The sequence below is a fragment of the Pogoniulus pusillus genome, chromosome 7 (assembly GCF_015220805.1).
Source record: "Pogoniulus pusillus isolate bPogPus1 chromosome 7, bPogPus1.pri, whole genome shotgun sequence".
NCBI classification, from domain to species: domain Eukaryota; kingdom Metazoa; phylum Chordata; class Aves; order Piciformes; family Lybiidae; genus Pogoniulus; species Pogoniulus pusillus.
In genome coordinates, this window is record NC_087270.1 from 33,213,934 (window position 1) to 33,232,957 (window position 19,024).

General features: G+C 40.3%; 1 protein-coding gene across 7 annotated transcripts in view; it reads left to right on the plus strand.

The window, feature by feature from the left end:
- The window catches only part of CYRIA (CYFIP related Rac1 interactor A), a 64,174-nt gene extending 51,057 nt beyond the window's left edge, over positions 1-13,117 (plus strand). For 6 of the 7 annotated variants that reach the window (XM_064146427.1, XM_064146423.1, XM_064146426.1 and 3 more), the window contains 9 exons: positions 2,110-2,231; positions 3,804-3,909; positions 4,915-5,051; positions 5,141-5,218; positions 5,476-5,592; positions 5,688-5,767; positions 6,667-6,793; positions 9,351-9,421; positions 11,056-13,117. In XM_064146427.1, the coding sequence (XP_064002497.1) occupies positions 2,110-2,231; positions 3,804-3,909; positions 4,915-5,051; positions 5,141-5,218; positions 5,476-5,592; positions 5,688-5,767; positions 6,667-6,793; positions 9,351-9,421; positions 11,056-11,119 (902 nt within the window). In that variant the 3' untranslated portion in view covers positions 11,120-13,117. The remainder of the gene's footprint in view (positions 1-2,109; positions 2,232-3,803; positions 3,910-4,914; positions 5,052-5,140; positions 5,219-5,475; positions 5,593-5,687; positions 5,768-6,666; positions 6,794-9,350; positions 9,422-11,055) is intronic. The other variant, XM_064146428.1, reaches the window with a different exon arrangement.
- Positions 13,118-19,024: the final 5,907 nt, after the last annotated feature.

Sequence of the window (19,024 nt, forward strand, 5' to 3'; positions counted from 1 at the left end):
CAAATCAATTGTGAAAAATTAACACAGAAACACCCTATTACCAACCCACTGTTCAGGTGACCCAAATATGCACAGTTTACATTCATCAACTGTACTAATAAATTACTTTCTTTTGTGTCTTAATGTTCACTGAAAATGTTGTTTCAATTTATTTTTATTTAACTATTCAAATACAGATTTTGATTTGTAGGTGACTTCTCTCTTATCCTTACCTGTTCTCTGGTGTGTAAGTGTTTAGCAAGATCACCACTTTTGTCAGTAACCTTGGAAGCATGGCAGACACTTAACGTCCTGTACCTGAGACTTCTTGCAGCTTGAGGAAAGAACCAGTCAGTAAACTTAATGTGACTGCTGGATTGGTTCAGCAGCCATGGCCCAGCTGAGATTTTCTTCTCTAGGATAGTTCTTCCCTTTGGTGCTACTTTCCTTCACTTTTTGAAGGATAACATTTTTTTAGCAATGCCCAGCTTATTTTTACTTTTCACTTGTTCTGTCTTTTAAATCAGATGGGAAAACTTCTAGAATGAAAGGAATCATAGAACAGTAAAATGGTAGGGTCCCCTCCAGAGACCCAAGTCTACCCTTAGCGGTAAAAACTGAAACAACGAAGGCATTCTGTAACTCCACCTCCTCTGTATCCTCTCATCCTGTTCAGCAGTGGGCTCACATTTTCTTGCCGACTCTCAGGGAACTAATGGTGACATGGAAATGTAAGAAGGACTTTAATATCAGTTTCTCCAGAAGTACAAACATGTAAATCCCAGCCATTTATATCTCAATTGTACATGGTCTGTAGATAACTAGAGACAATGAAACAAATTATCCTAACCTGAAATGTCATGGAGAATATGCCTGCTCTTCCCATACCCTCCAAGGTGAAGCAGTTTATTTCCTTCTAACAGAGGGTGGGTAGATGAATCCCATACTGATATGTGGGTGGAAAACTGTGTCTCATTTCTTAAGGAGAGTGAGGAGACTAAATAGAAGAAAAACTATTTTTAATATTTCTTGCCTGTTAATACAGAGATGTGTACATTAGTTCTTCCTAATCAGTGAGTTTTGAGCTGAAGGTATCTCATTACTTATAATTCAGACAAGTAGTCCCTGAGTCCTAAGATTGACCTTCAAAGTATTTCTTTTCTCCTCCGTTAAAATTTTATCTCCACAAGCTAATACAAATTTAAAGGGGGAGAAAACTGCTCCTGTAGAAATCTACTGGGACAATGTGATTGTTTCTAAAGATACTGACTAGAATTCTGTGTATAGGTCATCCAGTCTTTTGTCAGTGCCAGTCATCTTTGTCCTTTAAAAGAAGGCAGAAGATCTCTACCTTGTCTAACATGTCAGTGTTCTAAGGACAGCATCAATCCCTTATGTCGCACTTCTGTGAAAATCCCATGGATGGGGTTTGAATGGGAAAATTGATCTTCTTCCAAATGTCATGGCTCTGAATAATAAAGGTCACTCCCACCCTGAAAACTGATCATTGACAGAGGTGGATTTATGTTAGCAGTGGGAATGATCTCTTCACATACGTAAGGGAAGTGTTTATTTTATTTTGAACAGTACAGTATCTAAGTTTTACAAAAAGAGAAATAAATTACCCTGGTTAAGGCAGCCTGGAGGAGAGCCAAAGTGGTGTAATCTCCCACTGCTCCGTCCACTGAAAGGCCTGATTTTATCCCCAAGCTGCAAGGAGAGTGAACTTTCCAACCCAATGCAATCTATGACTCTGTGAATTCATTGTAAGTGTGCTATGGAGCTCATGAAAGAGAGGGACTTCTTTACTAAATGGCTGATGGATTATCCTATTTTCTAATACCATTGCTTTATGATACTGCTTCACTTGAAAAAGCTGCATTTTGAGAAGAGGCATTGTGAGTCAGAGTGTACAAAACTGCTATTTTTTTGTTCCTTGCTATACAAAGCAGAAACTTGGATGTTAGCAGAATGGCAGTGCAATGTAATTGTATATTGTGAAGAAACACTTCAGAATGGAGTTACACATAGTCAAGATGGGTATAATCTTGTTAGGTAGAACTGAATAATCTTGACATTTGTGTTGCAGCTACCTTTTGACTATGTGCATTTTGCTTTCCTGTTTCTTAGATGCACAGCCCACAGATGGAGAAAGGGAGGTATGGAATCAGATCAGTGCAGTTTTACAGGACTCTGAAAGTATGCTTGCGGACCTTCAGGCTTACAAAGGAGCTGGACAAGAAATTAGAGATGTATGTTTGTTAAAAACCAAACAAAACTCAGTGTGTTCTTTACTTCAGTTCTGTATCTATCTGTGAACTTACATGAAAATCTTCCTTAAAATTATATTTAGAAAATACATTGCAGATTATGTGTAATGTTGAATGTAATGCCATAATGTGAAATCACTAAAAATGGTTTACTCTTAGTATTGGTAATTATTTTTCACTTGAAGAAACACCATTTCATATGCCTCCTTTCCATATATCTCATAGTAAAATTCAAAGTTGAGGACGTGGAAGAAATGTAACACTTATGTATCAGAAATGCAGTATTTAAAAGTTGAGTCATTCTTCACAGAGAGAGTGATTTGCCATTGGAATGGGCTGCCCAGGGAGGTGGTGGAGTTGCCATCTCTGGAGGTGTTCAGGAAAAGGCTGGCTGAGGCACTTAGTGCCATGGTCTAGTTGACTGGCTAGGGCTGGGTGCTAGGTTGGACTGGATGATCTTGGAGGTCTCTTCCAACCTGGTTGATTATATTCTATGATTCTGTGGAAGTGAAATAATGGACAGTGAATTATAACCTTGCACCCACTTCACAGGCATCTTGTCTTATGAAACTGGTTAAGAAGTACAATTCTGAATTGTAACTTAGGTTTATTCTCAGCTGACCAAACCTTTTCCTGCATCAGCTTTATTGTTAGTGTATATTGTTGGTTACTTAAGAACTCAAATATATTGAATATTTCTAAAAGCATCAAAACCTTTAAAAAAGACCTTTTGGGTGACTGCTTGTCATACATATATGTGACATCAGGTCTTACAGTATCACAGTATCACAGTATCATCAGGGTTGGAAGAGACCTCACAGATCATCAAGTCCAACCCTTTACCACAGAGCTCAAGGCTAGACCATGGCACCAAGTGCCACGTCCAATCTTGCCTTGAACAGCTCCAGGGACGGCGACTCCACCACCTCCCCGGGCAGCCCATTCCAGTGTCCAATGACTCTCTCAGGGAAGAACTTTCTCCTCGCCTCGAGCCTAAATTTCCCCTGGCGCAGCCTGAGGCTGTGTCCTCTTGTTCTGGTGCTGGCCACCTGAGAGAAGAGAGCAACCTCCTCCTGGCCACAACCTCCCCTCAGGTAGTTGTAGACAGCAATAAGGTCACCCCTGAGCCTCCTCTTCTCCAGGCTAACCAATCCCAGCTCCCTCAGCCTCTCCTCGTAGGGCTGTGCTCAAGGCCTCTCACCAGCCTCGTCGCCCTTCTCTGGACATGCTCAAGCATCTCGATATCCCTTCTAAACTGGGGGGCCCAGAACTGTAGTTTTTCTCCCCAGAGAATATGTTCAAACATTTCCATATGTCAGTTGTGCACTGGAATGAGTAATTTTAAGTCACGCATGCTACAGGAGGAGATAGAAGGTGGAGAAAGTGGTAGCTTTGGGATTTACTAATTTCTTCCTCCCATACAATGTAATTTCTCACAGTTGTTCTATGTTTTACAGTATGTACTTTCTGAAATAACATAGTTAAAAAAAATCAAACTCCCTTTTGCTTGTTTTTCTTGTATCACAGTTCTTTACAGCACTATTTTCATTTCAGGCAATACAAAATCCCAATGATATCCAGTTGCAAGAAAAAGCATGGAATTCAGTATGTCCTCTGGTTGTAAGACTGAAACGCTTCTATGAGTTTTCCCTCAGATTAGGTGAGCCCTGTTCCAGTATTTCTGTTCATTAGGCTACTTTATATATAAAGAAATAAGAAGTTTCTTTTTCCACAGACTTTAACTGTTCTTTCTATGTGATGTCAACAGAATTACCTGCAGTTACATTTATCAAGGCATGTTAATTTCAATATTTTTTTTCAGCAAAATGAAATACATTTGTGTTACCTAAACAGAGTAGAAGCAGAGAGTGTGGTAAAACTGTATAAAAGTTTTTCTCAAGTGCCTGCCACTCTTCTACACTTCACTGCTCCATATTGTACTAATGCATATTGTACTTCTGGAATTAGGACTCTGGAAGAGAACCAATGTGGAGAAATATATGTATGAAGTGGGAGAGCTTCCCATGCAAGGGAATTCTTCCACAAGACCCTTTTTATTAAGTCTTTCACTTTTTTTGAGTTACACTAGGAATTACAGCCACGGGAGCTGAATTACCCTGCTATCAGTGCCTAAGAGCACACTCCTAGATGCCGGAATAATTACTAGGCCAAGCTGGTGGCTCATTGGAGAAGAAGAAAGAATTTAATTTCTTAATGCAAGAAAAATGCTTTATCTAGAAGTTTTGATAAGAAACCCAGATAAAGGGTGAAAAAAATGGGAAAATGCTCAGTGATAGAAAATTGAGAGAAAATGGCAGAGCCCGAAGAGGCAATTGCCTTTGATTAACGTTTCTCAACTTGGAAGGGTAAGAAAAAGCATTTTGAAGGGTTCCTTTACTTCAGAGAAAGTATATTTAGATACTTACTGAAAACTTCATCATTGGAATGGGCTGCCCAGGGAGGTGATGGAGTCACCATCCCTGGAGGTGTTCAAGAAAAGACTGGATGAGGCACTTGGAGCCATGGTCTAGTTGACTGGATAGGGCTGGGTGATAGGTTGGATTGGATAATCTTGGAGGTCTCTTCCAACCTGTTTGATTCTATGATTCTATGATTCTATCATAACATGGACTGAATAGAATTTGTGCTTCTGATTTTTGTTCAGAGAAAGCCCTGCAAAGCTTATTGGAGTCCTTGACGTGCCCACCTTACACTCCAACTCAGCACCTGGAACGGGAACAGGCTCTAGCAAAAGAGTTTGCAGAAATCTTACATTTTACTCTTCGTTTTGATGAACTTAAGGTTAATAAAGTCTTTTCATACAAGCTGATTTTTTTTCCCCATGTATTTTTAATCAAAATTAATGATTTCCTAATTTGTCTTCCTCAAAGATGAGAAACCCAGCAATTCAGAATGACTTCAGTTATTACAGGCGAACAATAAGTCGCAACAGAATAAACAACATGCACGTAAGTAAATAAACTCTGATCTGTTGTTCACACAGCTGTCTGTCTGCATTTATACCATTTGTGGTAATGCTTTTTCTTTTGATTTGGTAGCTGTCATGTTCTTCCCTTCACACAGAGAGTTAATCAGCAGTCTGGGGGAACTGATTAGAGTGGAACTATTCATGCAGCAATCTATTTGCTGACATGAGCATCTTTTTCTTGTTGCTGTGAAGATTTTAAAGAGTTTAACTGGCTGCTTTTCCTCATGTTTTCCTCAGCTAGACATAGAGAATGAAGTAAACAATGAAATGGCCAATAGGATGTCCCTCTTCTATGCAGAAGCCACACCAATGCTGAAAACACTCAGTAATGCAACTACACATTTTGTATCAGAAGTAGGTAATGGGGGGGAAAAGATCTAACAGAGACATTCCTGATTTTAGTTTTTCAAGACAGTTTACTGAGCCTTGGCTGTTTTTAACCCTTCTAGAACAAAACGTTGCCGATTGAAAATACAACGGACTGTCTAAGTACAATGGCTAGTGTATGTAAAGTCATGTTGGAGACACCGTAAGTTCTGTCTTAAGTCTTGGGTTTGCTTGTATGAATGAATTTTTATTGTCATTTAAATAGCCACCTGGGGTAAACATTTTTTTTGTGGTTGAATTCTTCTATGTTTCCCTCCATCGTACTTCATGAACTGTCAAAGTCTTGTGTGAAGCTGTGCTAGTTTGAAGCTAGCTGGAATGTTTTGGTGAGAAGAACTAGGGTTACAGGCTGTGAAAAGGAAAACAGAGTGATGTCTGCCTCACTCATAGGTTTGCTGAGAGATACAAGAACAAGAATCCAAACATAGATAACTCACTTCTTCTGCTGGGAAGCTTGGAGCTGCATTTCTGTCTCTAGCCTCTCTGCTGCTTCTCTGATTAATCCACTTTGCTTCCTAACCCCCTGGCCAAACCTCCATTCTTTCTTGGGACTGGTGTAAGGTAGAGGGGTAAGGGGAAGGTGAAAGGGCAGTTGGAAGCCCCTCCTGGGGACTCAGGTTTCTGGGAGGGCTGTTGTGTTTCTGTGTTACCTTTCACCTTGTGTATTTCTGTATATACTGTAAGTATCTGCTTGTATATTGTGCTAAGCTGTAAATAATAAGCTTCATTCAATTTCCAGAGATGACTGAGTGTAGTTTGGGTGATTCCCAAAGTGTGGGAGGGGCAGAGAACACCCAAACCATCACAGAAGCCATCATCATAGACATTTTGCTGAAGTGAGGATTTGAACTGTGAAGGGGCATTGAAAAGAGTTTAGATATCTCTGTGTGCTTTCTAACTCTTCTTCTAGATTAACCTTTGAAGATCAATCTTCATGAGGTGCAATTTTAGTTCCACTTTTGTGCGCACATAGTCTACTTCACAAAATCGTCCAGTAATAAGTCAAGACCAGTTGATTATTTTTTTTGTTCTGTTTTCCAGAGAGTATAGAAGTAGATTCACCAGTGAGGAGACCCTTATGTTCTGCATGCGAGTAATGGTGGGAGTTATTATTCTGTATGATCACGTTCATCCTGTGGGAGCTTTCTCAAAGACATCAAAGATCGATGTAAGGCTGACTTTCCTTTAGTATTCCTTCAGTAGGGTTTAGAATGCTAGGCTGCAGCTTCTTTTGCAGCACAAGCTTATGGTTTTGCATAAATAATTTTAATTTTTCTTTGAATGGCAAAATTTAGAATTCACCTGAGTACTTCCATAATATCAGCTTGTTTGAAATTAAAAAGAACTATCCTTGTTTTAATTTCAGTAAATTAAGATCTGGGATCATGTACTCATTAAAATAAGGATAGTTTTTTCCTTCCAGACACAGGCACTAATTCATCTTTGCTCTGCTTTCCTGCCAACTGTATGGTTACATTAAGGTAGTTTTGTATTATACATACCCTGGGATAAGTTCTATGGTTGTAATGCTTTAGTAATCACATTTATGTTAACGTGTTTGTCCAGAGAAGGGCGACAAAGCTGGTGAAAGGCCTGGAAAACAAACCCTGTGAGGAGAGGCTGAGGGAGCTGGGGTTGTTTAGACTGGAGAAGGGGAGGTTCAGGGGTGACCTCATTGCTGTCTACAACTACCTGAAGGGAGGCTGTAGCCAGGTGGGGGTTGGTCACTTCTGCAAGGCAACCAGCAACAGAACAAGGGGACACAGTCTCCAGTTGTGCCAGGGGACATGTAGGATGTTAGGGGGAAGTTGTTGGCAGAGAGAGTGATTGGCATTAGAATGGGCTGCGCAGGGAGGTGGTGGAGTCGTCGTCCCTGGAGGTGTTCAAGCAAAGCCTGGCTGAGGCACTTAGTGCCATGGTCTAGTTGACTGGCTAGGGCTGGGTGCTAGGTTGGCCTGGATGATCTTGGAGGTCTCTTCCAACCTGGTTGATTCTATGATTCTGTGTTCATCCTTGGCAGTAGTTCTGTTGTAAATAAGCAGATACTCAACATTTTCTCTGCTTTGTCTGAAATCTGAAGTAGCTGAACAGAAATGTTATTTTTGTAATGTTGATAATCATCCCTCTCTTTTAGTACTGGCATGAGCAATCACAGGGAAATCAACATTATTCTTATCTTCTGAGGTAGTGCCAGCACGCACAAAAAAGTACTCTGCTTTGTGCTACATGCTTTTATAAACTTAAATACTATAAGCCACGTCTTTCAGCAGAGATAAGTGGTCATTCATTAAAACAGATGCTAAGTCATTGCCTTTACAAGAGAGCCTACCTCAAAAGGAAAGAAAAAAGTAGATATTATTTGGCTCAATGACACTGAGTCTTCATTAGCATTTTTCATCTGCAGATAGTAGTATTTTGCCACATCTCCTCTTTGACTGTGTTTTACAGAGGGAAAGATGTGTCACAAAGAGGTGAATTGATTTGCTCAAGGTCATGCAGCAGATAGAGCCTGGGAATTGAATGCAGACTTCCTGACTGCTAATTCAGTCTTTTGCATACAGAGACAGCACAAGTAACATTTTGATAAGGACCGAGTATACAGAACATGCACTTCGTTCCTCACATTCATCCTGAGGCCCTGTAATCCTTCAGGAAATGTAGCCAGACGTAAATGGGAGGGAGTAGATGTATGACTCAGTTGTTAAAAATGAGTACATGATCCCAAATCTTAATTTGCCTAACTAGAGAGTCTTCTCTAATAGTAATAATAATAATAATAATAAAATCTTCTCAGATTTCAGATGATGAGTTTGTTATACTGTGAAAGTCAGGTGGCTTTTTACCAAGCTAGTCACTTCTTGGGAGCCATTTCAAGAGAGTTTCAGGGACAGTGGCACACATTAACCTTTCCTTCCTCTTTGATGACTGGAGACTGTATTTCAAGCTGTCAGTTACAGATTTCTCTTAGATATGCTAACACCTTCTCTTGTTTTGATTGTTTCAGGGATTCTGTCAAACCCAGGAAAGAATAGTTTGAGTTTGTCTGATGAGATGGGGTGTGTAAACTTGTAATAACTGATGCGAATCTGGCCTTGAGTCTCTCTAGTTAGGAAAAGTAGCTGTGTCACTTCAAAACCTATGCTGCTACCCTGAGAATTTTGTCTGATCTGCTATTTGCAAAGCTAGTTTTATCTTCAAGGTGGAAATGAGCCAGCTGAACAGTTACTGATCTGTAACTGTTAGGCTGGTTGTTGTGCAGGAGGCTGAGCTACGTTGTTGTAATAATTTTATTGGCAAGTACATGGACCTTGACTTCAGTTAAGTCTTTCATCATCTACTTCCACGATAAGGCAGACACACTCTTTCAGCTGCAAAGCAAATACTGACATGTAGATTTGGCACTGTAATGTGACTTGGAAAATTAGAAGGTTGACCTCTCAACACTGCTATGTCTTTATCTGTCATTATAAATAAGATCCATTAATCGAGACTAATTTCTGGATAGCACTTAGATGTCTTCATAGCAGTGAGATGGAATAGGTCCTTCTGCAGCACAATTTATTACATATTAAATTATTCTGAATAGGTTAGAGGAATTCCTTATTTCTATTTATTTAGATAGGGAGTCTGTATAGTGGGTTGGATGAGTTCTGCCTCTGCTTTCTCTGCATTTTCCAGCACAGTTCGAATGTTATTGTTCAATAGTGGCATGCTTCTGTTCCTAGATGAAGGGATGCATAAAAGTTTTAAAGGAGCAACCACCTGACACTGTGGAAGGACTTCTGAATGCTCTCAGGTATGTGTGGGATAAATGTCCAATTCAGCCTTAACAAATTCCTCTTTATTTCTCTCCCAATCTTTTCATATTCAATACTTTTCATCTTAGAAAGTGGCTTTATTAAGAAGACTGTCTTTCAGGTTTGCCTTTATCACCTGAGGCTTTCTTAAGTAATATACACTGTTTAAAATTCTATTTCACTTTGATAAACAATGACTATTAATAATGGAAGTCATAATGTTCTGCAGAGACACTTAAGGTTCACTTGATCACACAAACCTTAGCCATCTGAAAAGTAAACCATACATCCAAGGTAAACTATATATCTAACCTAAGATGTGTTACATAAAATACCTCAGCAACTAGGGTCTTTCAAAAGTGAGGGGTAGATTGTCTGTTTCTCAAGCCTTTGATACTTCTTTCTTTCCCTTTTAATTTTACTGAAGGGATTTTTGTATTTTACTGAATGATACAACTTCAAGGCAACATCAACCTAAATCTTGATCCTGTAGTTATGTTGCCCAGGGAGGTGGTTGAGGCCCCATTCCTGGAGGTATTTAAGAGCAGGCTGGATAAGGCTGTGTCCAGCCTGATCTAGGTTAGGGTGTCCCTGCCCATGGCAGGGGAGTTGGAACTAGATGATCTTTGTGGTCCCTTCCAACCCTGACTGATTCTATGATTCTAAGTGTTTAAAGTGCTGTCTTGGGAAGCACACTTCCCAAGTGCTTCAGTTCTCTGAAGCTAAGGGAGTAGTGTTACTAAGTTTTTTTCAGAGCTGTGTTGTATTCTCTAGCTGTTGGACACTTGGATAGCATGGGAACTGCTGCCTTAACCAATTCCACATTTGTTTACCATGTCTTTTGAATTAAAAATTGTATGGAGGTAAATCCTACAGGTATCAGGTGTGTTTTGAGTTTATGTGGTAGTCAGTCTAAATACAAACACAAAGTGGAGAATGGGCCTATATGAAAAGAAACACAGTCCCTTCAGTCCTCTCAGGACATTTAAGAAAGCTGATTGAATTTGGACTTAGGAATCTATATTGAATTCTTTTGTAAGTCTTTTTGTACGTTATTTCTTATGTCTTTCCATGGTATTACTTCTTTTGAGGCATTTAATTGTGAAAGAAGGAGGTAATTTCTACCAAAAACTGTGACAGTGTTATAGACTGTATTTAACAGGATTTACAGTATCACAGTATCACCAAGTTTGGAAGAGACCTCACAGATCATCAAGTCCAACCCTTTACCACAGAGCTCAAGGCTAGACCATGGCACCAAGTGCCACGTCCAATCCTGCCTTGAACAGTTCCAGGGACGGCGACTCCACCACCTCCCCGGGCAGCCCATTGCAGTATCCAATTAGTCTCTCAGTGAAGAACTTTCTCCTCACCTCGAGCCTAAATTTCCCCTGGCATAGCTTGAGGCTGTGTCCTCTCATTCTGGTGCTGACCACCTGAGAGAAGAGAGCAACCTCCTCCTGGCCACAACCACCCTTCAGGTAGTTTAGCCAAGATTCAGCCACAATTACCCACCTATTAACACCTATTAATAATTTATTGCAAGAGATATTAAGAAGATAAAAAGCACAGACTGTGAGCAGTTAATTTCCTGTCCATTTAACAGAACATTGTTTTAACTTGTAATTTCTAGGTTCACTACAAAACACCTGAATGATGAATCTACTTCAAAACAAATTCGAGCTATGCTGCAGTAGGATCCTGAGACAAGTAGATGTTTGTACTGATCACAGAAGATGTGTATGTTTACATAATTTAATACAGTTTGATGTTAATACTTGTGTGCATTTACATAACCAGTTTCTTGGTATTGCTAAAATATATGAATCTGTTCATAACCTGACTGACTTTATATAGTGCAGCCTAAGTTTTTATGCTTGTCTTTATCTTTTGACTTTTAAAATACTTTTTTTACTTACTTTCAACTACTACAGTTTATCTGTGCATTGTAATCCTTACACACCTTCTCCACTGGAGAAGTCAGCAGTAGTGAAGGCAAAATGGAAATTAATCTGAAAACTCAAAGGTAGCACATAAAAGGAACTTCAAACATACGAGAAAATACAATTAATTGGGTATGTTTTAAGAGCACGTGGACAAATTTTCAGTCAGGTAGTATTAGGATTTCATCAAACTTGTATGAGCAGGAGAATACCTGTATGTTCATCACTGTCTTAAAATACTTTGTCTTTCCTGTCCTAAAACAGCTGATTGTAAGGATTATATTCTGGCTGACATCCAAAAGCATATGGCAGAGATGTAACTTTTACCTTTTTGATTAAGTATACCCTGTACCTCTCAACAGTTGGGGAAATTAATATCCTTTTTCAAGTTCAATTTAAATAAAAAGGAAATACGTTGTAAGACCACTGCTAGATTTTTAAATTCCTGTATAATTGTATTAGACTTAGAAAGGGAAAATACAAATGCCTTGACTTAAGTAGAAAGGGTTTCTAAGTGTGAATATATCATGATGAACATTCTTTCTCAAACAGCTCCACCCAGTAATTTTTTTGCTCATATAAACTGGTACAAAGCAGAACGTTATTCTGTGACAGCAAACCTTCCTGCTGTCTAAATGGCCTCATCAAACTAGGGATGATATAAATAAATATTAGAAGCTGAGCTGTTCTTAGGCACTCACTTAAGTTCCTTGGTAATATTATTCATTTGATGGTTCAGAGTCAACACAGAAATATCTATCAGATGACTGCTCTTCCTTGGTTTATGAGACGTGATTGATGTTTCAAGAAGTTGAGTTCCTTACTGAGTTGTTTGTTCTTACTTTCTAGCAATTTTTTTTCCACTAAATGGAACAGGAATACTTTGCCAAAAGCAGCAAAGTACTCATGCTTTGTTAAGTATGTCTTCTGGGTGGTCTGCAGTTGCTGTACATATTCTTGCAGAGGTCATGTTCTGAAAATGTGTTCAATTTCATGTACTTTGCTTGCACGTATGTGTGAAAACTCCAGTGCTTGTGCACAGATTTGGATTTGCTTATTCCTGTGTATATAAACCAGGGTTTGTGTGCTCTCACTGGAATTTTTATGCATACCACTTCTAATAACATTACCTTAAGTCTTAGAAGATGCATTTGGTCTGCTGAAACTCGGCTGTGCTTGACAAATTGAGTCATTGAACTCAGTCCTTAAACAGTATTAATACAGTAAGTTCTTTGGAGTAGGGGTTGCTTTAGAGATTATTTCTATGCAGTTTCTCAAGCCTAATTAGAGCCTATAGGCACCAATGTTCTATGTGTTGTGATACTGGACAGCAGCACAACTCCCAGCATTCATGTCGCACATCCGCAGCTGTAGCAGCAAATCACGTTGTCATTGTTGTTGTTGGGGGCAGAATTAGAGTCACACTAGGTTCTTTTGATCTTTTTTTATCCTTTTTTTTTTTTTCTGGAAGAAGTGATCACACTGCTTTTTCACAGTAGTAAATCCACTGTTTACATGCTCCATTTTTAATGGGGGGGGACATTTAAAGATGTATATTAGGGAAAATCCTGCTTTGTTCATAGTCACTTCCAGTTAGGTAAATCCAGGCAGATGACAGGTCATTCTGTTGAGCTTTGGGAACTGAAGTTAATACATGCTTACCTGCAATTACTTGTCAAACAATGAAGTCTTTAAGTAGCCCAGAGGAAGGCTATTTGTCACTTGTATAATAAAAATGTAAACCTTAAAACACCTGTGAGTTGTCATGTGCTGTTTGCTGAAATCACTGAATTTCTTTGCCTGCCTTAATGGTTTCTGTAGTTTGTTTCAAATAATAAAAAGTTTGGTACAAGAAGCCTTTAGAGACAACATAAACAGGTTGAGAATTGTGTCATTTAACGTTTTGGATCTGAGGGAGTAGGCTCACCTTTATGTATCGAGTTTATAGTTGGTTTAAAATGCATTTAAGGTGGTTTTCTTCTATGCCAACAATATATCCTCACGTGTCACTCAACTCCTGAGTTTGTCTAACCATTCTCGGCACTTGCCTGTCATCATGACTTGGGGGAATTTGTCAATGATGCTCTTCAGAGTAGAGGGCATGAATCCCTTCTGTGACTTTCATAACTTCACATTAGTCATCTTAGGCTATGGTGGCCACTTCAGGTTGCATTTATAATCAGTAAGGTCACCATAGGGTGATTAATTTAATCTTAAGTGCAAATGAAATTGCTCTTAGAAGAAGAGCTGCATAGACTAACAGTCAAAGTTGTTGACCTGCATTTTGTCAGTGGCTCATCAGTATGTAAGAATGCATGCTTGTAGTATGATGAATCATTAAGCCTCACAATGGCACTGTTTCAGAATGTGCACAAATAAGCAGGACTAGTTTTTGTCAGGACAGCCCTAACAATCTGCTTATTTTGTGCTGTAAGAAAATATTATTTTAGGCAAGTATGAATTTGAAATAATAGAATTTGCTGCTGCAAAGGAATGTATTTGAAACATAATTTATGACAAGCTTTCTGCTGCTACTAAGTGACTGTCACAAAAGATAGTTACTAAGATCATATTTATTGTTACAAATTAAAAAAAAAATAAAAAGCAACCAAAAAAATCTTCCCTAAGTTGCTTTCTGTGTTGTATTTCAGCTAACTTTTAACTGTAAGAAACATGTAAGTAGCATATAAGGTGACTTGCATTCTTGTATTTCCTATGAATTAAACAATGTGGGGCATATGAAATGATCAGTCTTCCTCCTCCCCCATTTACTCTTGTGAATTTTAATGGAACCACTGTATTCCTGAAAAAAAAATACAGTGCCAAACAGCTGGATGCACATTTGGGAAATACTGCATCTTCTTTTGTATAACACATCTGGGTTTGGCAAAACACAGTACAGATTCTTGTCTGTCTAATTCTCAGTAGGACAAGGTGCCTTTGAACAGCAACATGGCCATCTGGTCTATCACTACTACTCCCAGTTTTGTATCTGCTGTAAAATTCCTGAGGGTGCATTCTGTCCCACCCTCTGAGTCACTAAGGAAGATGGTTAAATGGTATTAGGCCCAGTATCAACCACAAGAGTATGCCACTGGAGGTGAATGGCTAATAGATTAACTTTGTGTTACTAATTACAGCCCCTCTGAGCCTGGCAGTTCAGACAGTTCTCAGTATGCCTCGTCTGTTTATGTAGTTTGTCTGTAAGGATATTATGGGAGACAGTGGCAAAAGCCTTGTTAATGCCAAGATAAACAAGCCTTGGGTGACGCTGGCCTACTCTCATTTGTGGTGTATCCCATCAGGTCTGTTCCTTAGACCCAGCCATCCAGCCAGTCTTTCACCCAGCGAAGCATTCACCCGTCCAAGCCGTGAGTAGCCACCTCTCCTGGGCTTCTCTCCTCTCCAGAGCTGTATCCCATGGAGCATATTGGAACGGGCTGCCTGGGTAGTTGGTGAATTCACCATCCCTGGAGATGTTTAGAAGTAGACTGGATAAGGCACTTGGTGCCATGGTTTAGTTAATTAGAAAGGTTAGGTGATAGGTTGGACTCAATGATCCTAGAGGTCTTTTCCAACCTGGTTAATTCTGTGATTTTAGTACAACCAGATCTCTAAGCAGATCAGCTTAAAACTCCCAAATTAAATCTTAACTGTAAATCATCGTGTGGCTGTATAGCCAGGAGTATGCTTTCAAAAGTGCATGTTCTAGGACCGTTACAAGTGCATGATTCCGTGACTATGAAAAGTCAAGAAACACAAAAGCTTGCAAATAGTTGGAAGAGGTGGGGGTTTGTTAGTGCTGTTTTTGATCTTCTGGAAAAAAAGTAGCACACTAATTGCCAATCTCTTCCCTCAGATGAATTCTCTAATTACAGATGGGAATTACAGTGGAAGCCAGTGAGCTGCAGCACTAACATGAATTTAATCTAGCAACAAGAGAATAAAACTCATTTTAGTTAAAAAGCCAATAGAACAGATCTAGTATTTGAATTTAGTAGTCTGTAATACTTCCTGACAGACTAAGGTGAATTCCTGACTACCAGATAGTGCAAATTCTGCAAACACAGAATTTTCTTTCACACTGATTTGAGACAAATGTAACTTGATTGATTTGAATTGAGCTGTTTTTGACTGACACAGGTGTAAATGATACTATCTGTCTTCCCTCAGTCATGGCCTTTGACCTGAATTGCTTATTACTGAGCAAACTAGGTCTTCTGCTAGTGCAGATCAATGACATAACACGATAATCTTGCAGAGATCTTTTGCACTTGACTGCTTTGAAAGGAAACCTAAAATGAACAGTGCAGTAGGTGTTATAGAAATCCAAAAAGTATATAGTTAAAAAGTAAACCAACCAAATGCTAATCCCTAGGTTAAGAGACACATCAAGACTTTTCAACAGAGCTCACTTTGAGGTCCAGCTGGAATTAATGTAATCTTTTGCCCTGGATGTTTGGGCTGTTGGCAGTTACATAGCAGATGGATATTAAGAACTTGACATATCTCTGACATTTTCGTGTTGGTAACAGAACTGAAAGGTTAGTATATTTGTATGTGGCTTGAATCAAAATCAATATTGCAGCCTCTCATAGTTCTCATTTCAGTACTGCACCTACTTCAGTGAAATCCTAGGGTTTAATGAAATTTTCCATGGGTTTTAGTGATGTGTCAAACACCTGCTCTCTTACTGTCTTGAAAACTAGAAGAGTTTGTCTTCTACAAACACACAAAAGAAGCTGGAAGAAGACAGTGGAATTTGATGACCCTCAACTGATTTAGATCTTCCATAATGAAAAGAGGACAAAGCATGAAATTTGACATGGATGCAACCTCTGTGCTGTTCAGAAACTATCCAGTCCTGTGTGACATGCCAGCATCTGAGAATTAGATATAACAGAGACAGGGAATCACAGAATCACAGAATTAACCAGGTTGGAAAAAACCTCTAGGACCATCAAGTCCAACCTATCACTTAACCCTTCTCATTAACTAAATCATGACACTAAGTGCCTCATGCAGCCCATTCCAATGGGCAATCACTCTTTCCGTGAAGAATTTCTTCCTAATGTCCAGCCTAAACCTGCCCTGGCACAGTTTGAGGCTGTGCTCTCTTGTTTTGTTGCTCAGTGCCTGGGAGAAGAAACCAAGCCCCACCTGGCTACAACCTCCTTTCAGGTAGTTGTAGACAGCAATGGCGTCATCCCTGAGCTGCTGCATCTCCAGGCTGAACAACCCCAGCTCCATCTGCTGCTCCTCACAGGGCTGTGCTCCAGCCCCTCCACCAGCCTTGGTGCCCTTCTCAGGACATGTTCAAGCACCTCAACATCTTTCTTAAATTGAGGGGCCCAGAACTGGGGACAGTAGTGACGGTGTGGCCTGACCTGTACTGAGTACAGGGGCAGACTGACCTCCCTGGTCCTGCTGGCCACACTATTCCTGATCCAGGCCAGGATGCCATTGGACTTCTTGGCCACCTGGGCACACTGCTGCCTCATATTCAGTTGGATGTCAAGCAGTACCCCGAGGTCCCTCTCTGCCTGGCTGCTCTCCAGCCACTCTGTCCCCAGCCTGTAGTGCTGCATGGGGATATTGTGGCCAAAGTGCAGAACCTGGCACTTGGCCTTGTTAAAACACATGATACTGGACTGTGCCCATCTCTCCAGCCTGTCCAGGACCCTCTGCAAAGCCCTCCTGCCGTCTAACAGGTCACCACATGCTCCCAGCTTGGTGTGGTCTGCAAACTCACTGATCCCCTTATCCAAATCATCAGTGAAGATACTATACAGGACTGGGTCCAGCTCTGATCTCGGGGGCACACCACTTATGACAGCCACCAACTGGATGTGGCACCATTCACCACCACTCTTGGGCCAGCTCTCCAGCCACTTCTTAACCAGCAAGCTTGGTGGACTTCACCATACAGATATTCGTGGTCCTAGTTACTAAGGTACTGGATTTGTCAGTATAAGACTGGTAACCTAATACTACATCTCTATTAAAGTTTCTAATTTGGAGAAAGAAAATTGTGTTACCCAAACCAAAAAAAAAAAAAAGAACCTCTTGGAGATTTTTTGTTACATGTATCAAATGAAATTCACATATTTGCTCTTCTGATTGCTCTTGGATTATGCATACTCAGGTATACATTGATAATATCTATTTATACAGCAAAATATTATTGGTAACCATTGGCTTAGCCAATTCTTTGCAGCTGTGTTTTAAAACTACAGGGTGAATGCCACATTTGTTGTATATAGCCTGTCAAAGTGACACTTGCTTTATTAAATTTGGAAGCTCGGAAAGCTAATGAGGATTCCTTTTGTTCAGTGGTTTCACATTCACACTGAGAGCCACTATACTGATTATATGTCATGCAACTGCAATTACTTTAAATGAGATATGCAAATAAGAGCATTTTTTATAATAATTTTTGCCATTCATTATAAAATTGGCCAGATTTTTTTAATTATTTAAGCTACACTGTACTGTATTAAGTCATCAGAAGTACTCAAAATCTGAAATTTTTTGCTGAGACTAGTAATTCTGAGACAAGATTATTTTGCAAACAAGTAGGGAGGGTAGGAATGCCCTGCAGAGGGACCTTGACAGGCTGGATGGGTGAGCAGAGCCCAATGGGATGAGATTTAACAAGGCCAAGTGCAGGGTTCTACACTTTGGACACAACAACCCCAAGCAGTGGTACAGGCTGGGGACAGAGTGGCTGGAGAGCAGCCAGGCAGAAAGGGACCTGGGGGTACTGGTAGAGAGTAGCTGAAGATGAGCCAGCAGTGTGCCCAGGTGGCCAAGAGAGCCAATGGCATCCTGGCCTGGATCAGGAATAGTATAGCCAGCAGGACATGGGAAGTTATTCTTATTCTTCCGTTGTACTCAGCACTGGTCAGGCCACACCTTGAGTGCTGTGTCCAGTTCTGGGCTCCTCAATTCAAGAGAGAGGTTGAGGTACTGGAATGTGTCCAAAGAATGGAGACAAAGTTGGTGAGAGGCCTGGAACACAGCCCTGTGAGGAGAGGCTGAGGGAGCTGGGGGTGTTTAGCCTGGAGAAGAGGAGGCTCAGGGGTGACCTCATTGCTGTCTACAACTACCTGAAGGGAGGCTGTAGCCAGGTGGGAGTTGGTCTCTTCTGACAGGGAATCAGCAACAGAACAAGGGGACACAGTCTCAAGTTGTGCCGGGGGAAGTATAGGCTGGATGTTAGGAGGAAGTTCTTTACAGAGAGAGTGATTGGCATTGGAATGGGCTGCCCAGGGAGGTGGTGGAGTCACCATCCTTGGAGGTATCACAGTATCACAGTATCACAGTATCAACAAGGTTGGAAGAGACCTCACAGATCATCAAGTCCAACCCTTTACCACCCTGCAGTCTAGAAAGGCCTGGCCAATGTGTTGAAGAAAAGCCTGGCTGAGGCACTTAGTACCATGGTCTAGTTGCTTGTCTAGGGCTGGGTGATAGATTGGACTGGATGATCTTGGAAGTGTCTTCCAACCTGGTTGATTCTATGATTTTATGATCCTAAATATAAGTAGTCCTCCTCATTCTATATGTTTACTAAACAGAAACTAGGGTTTTACTGTGATAAGTATTGCCTGATGATGCAAGTAGTGTGAATCAAGAATCATGGTAAAGCTAAGCTGA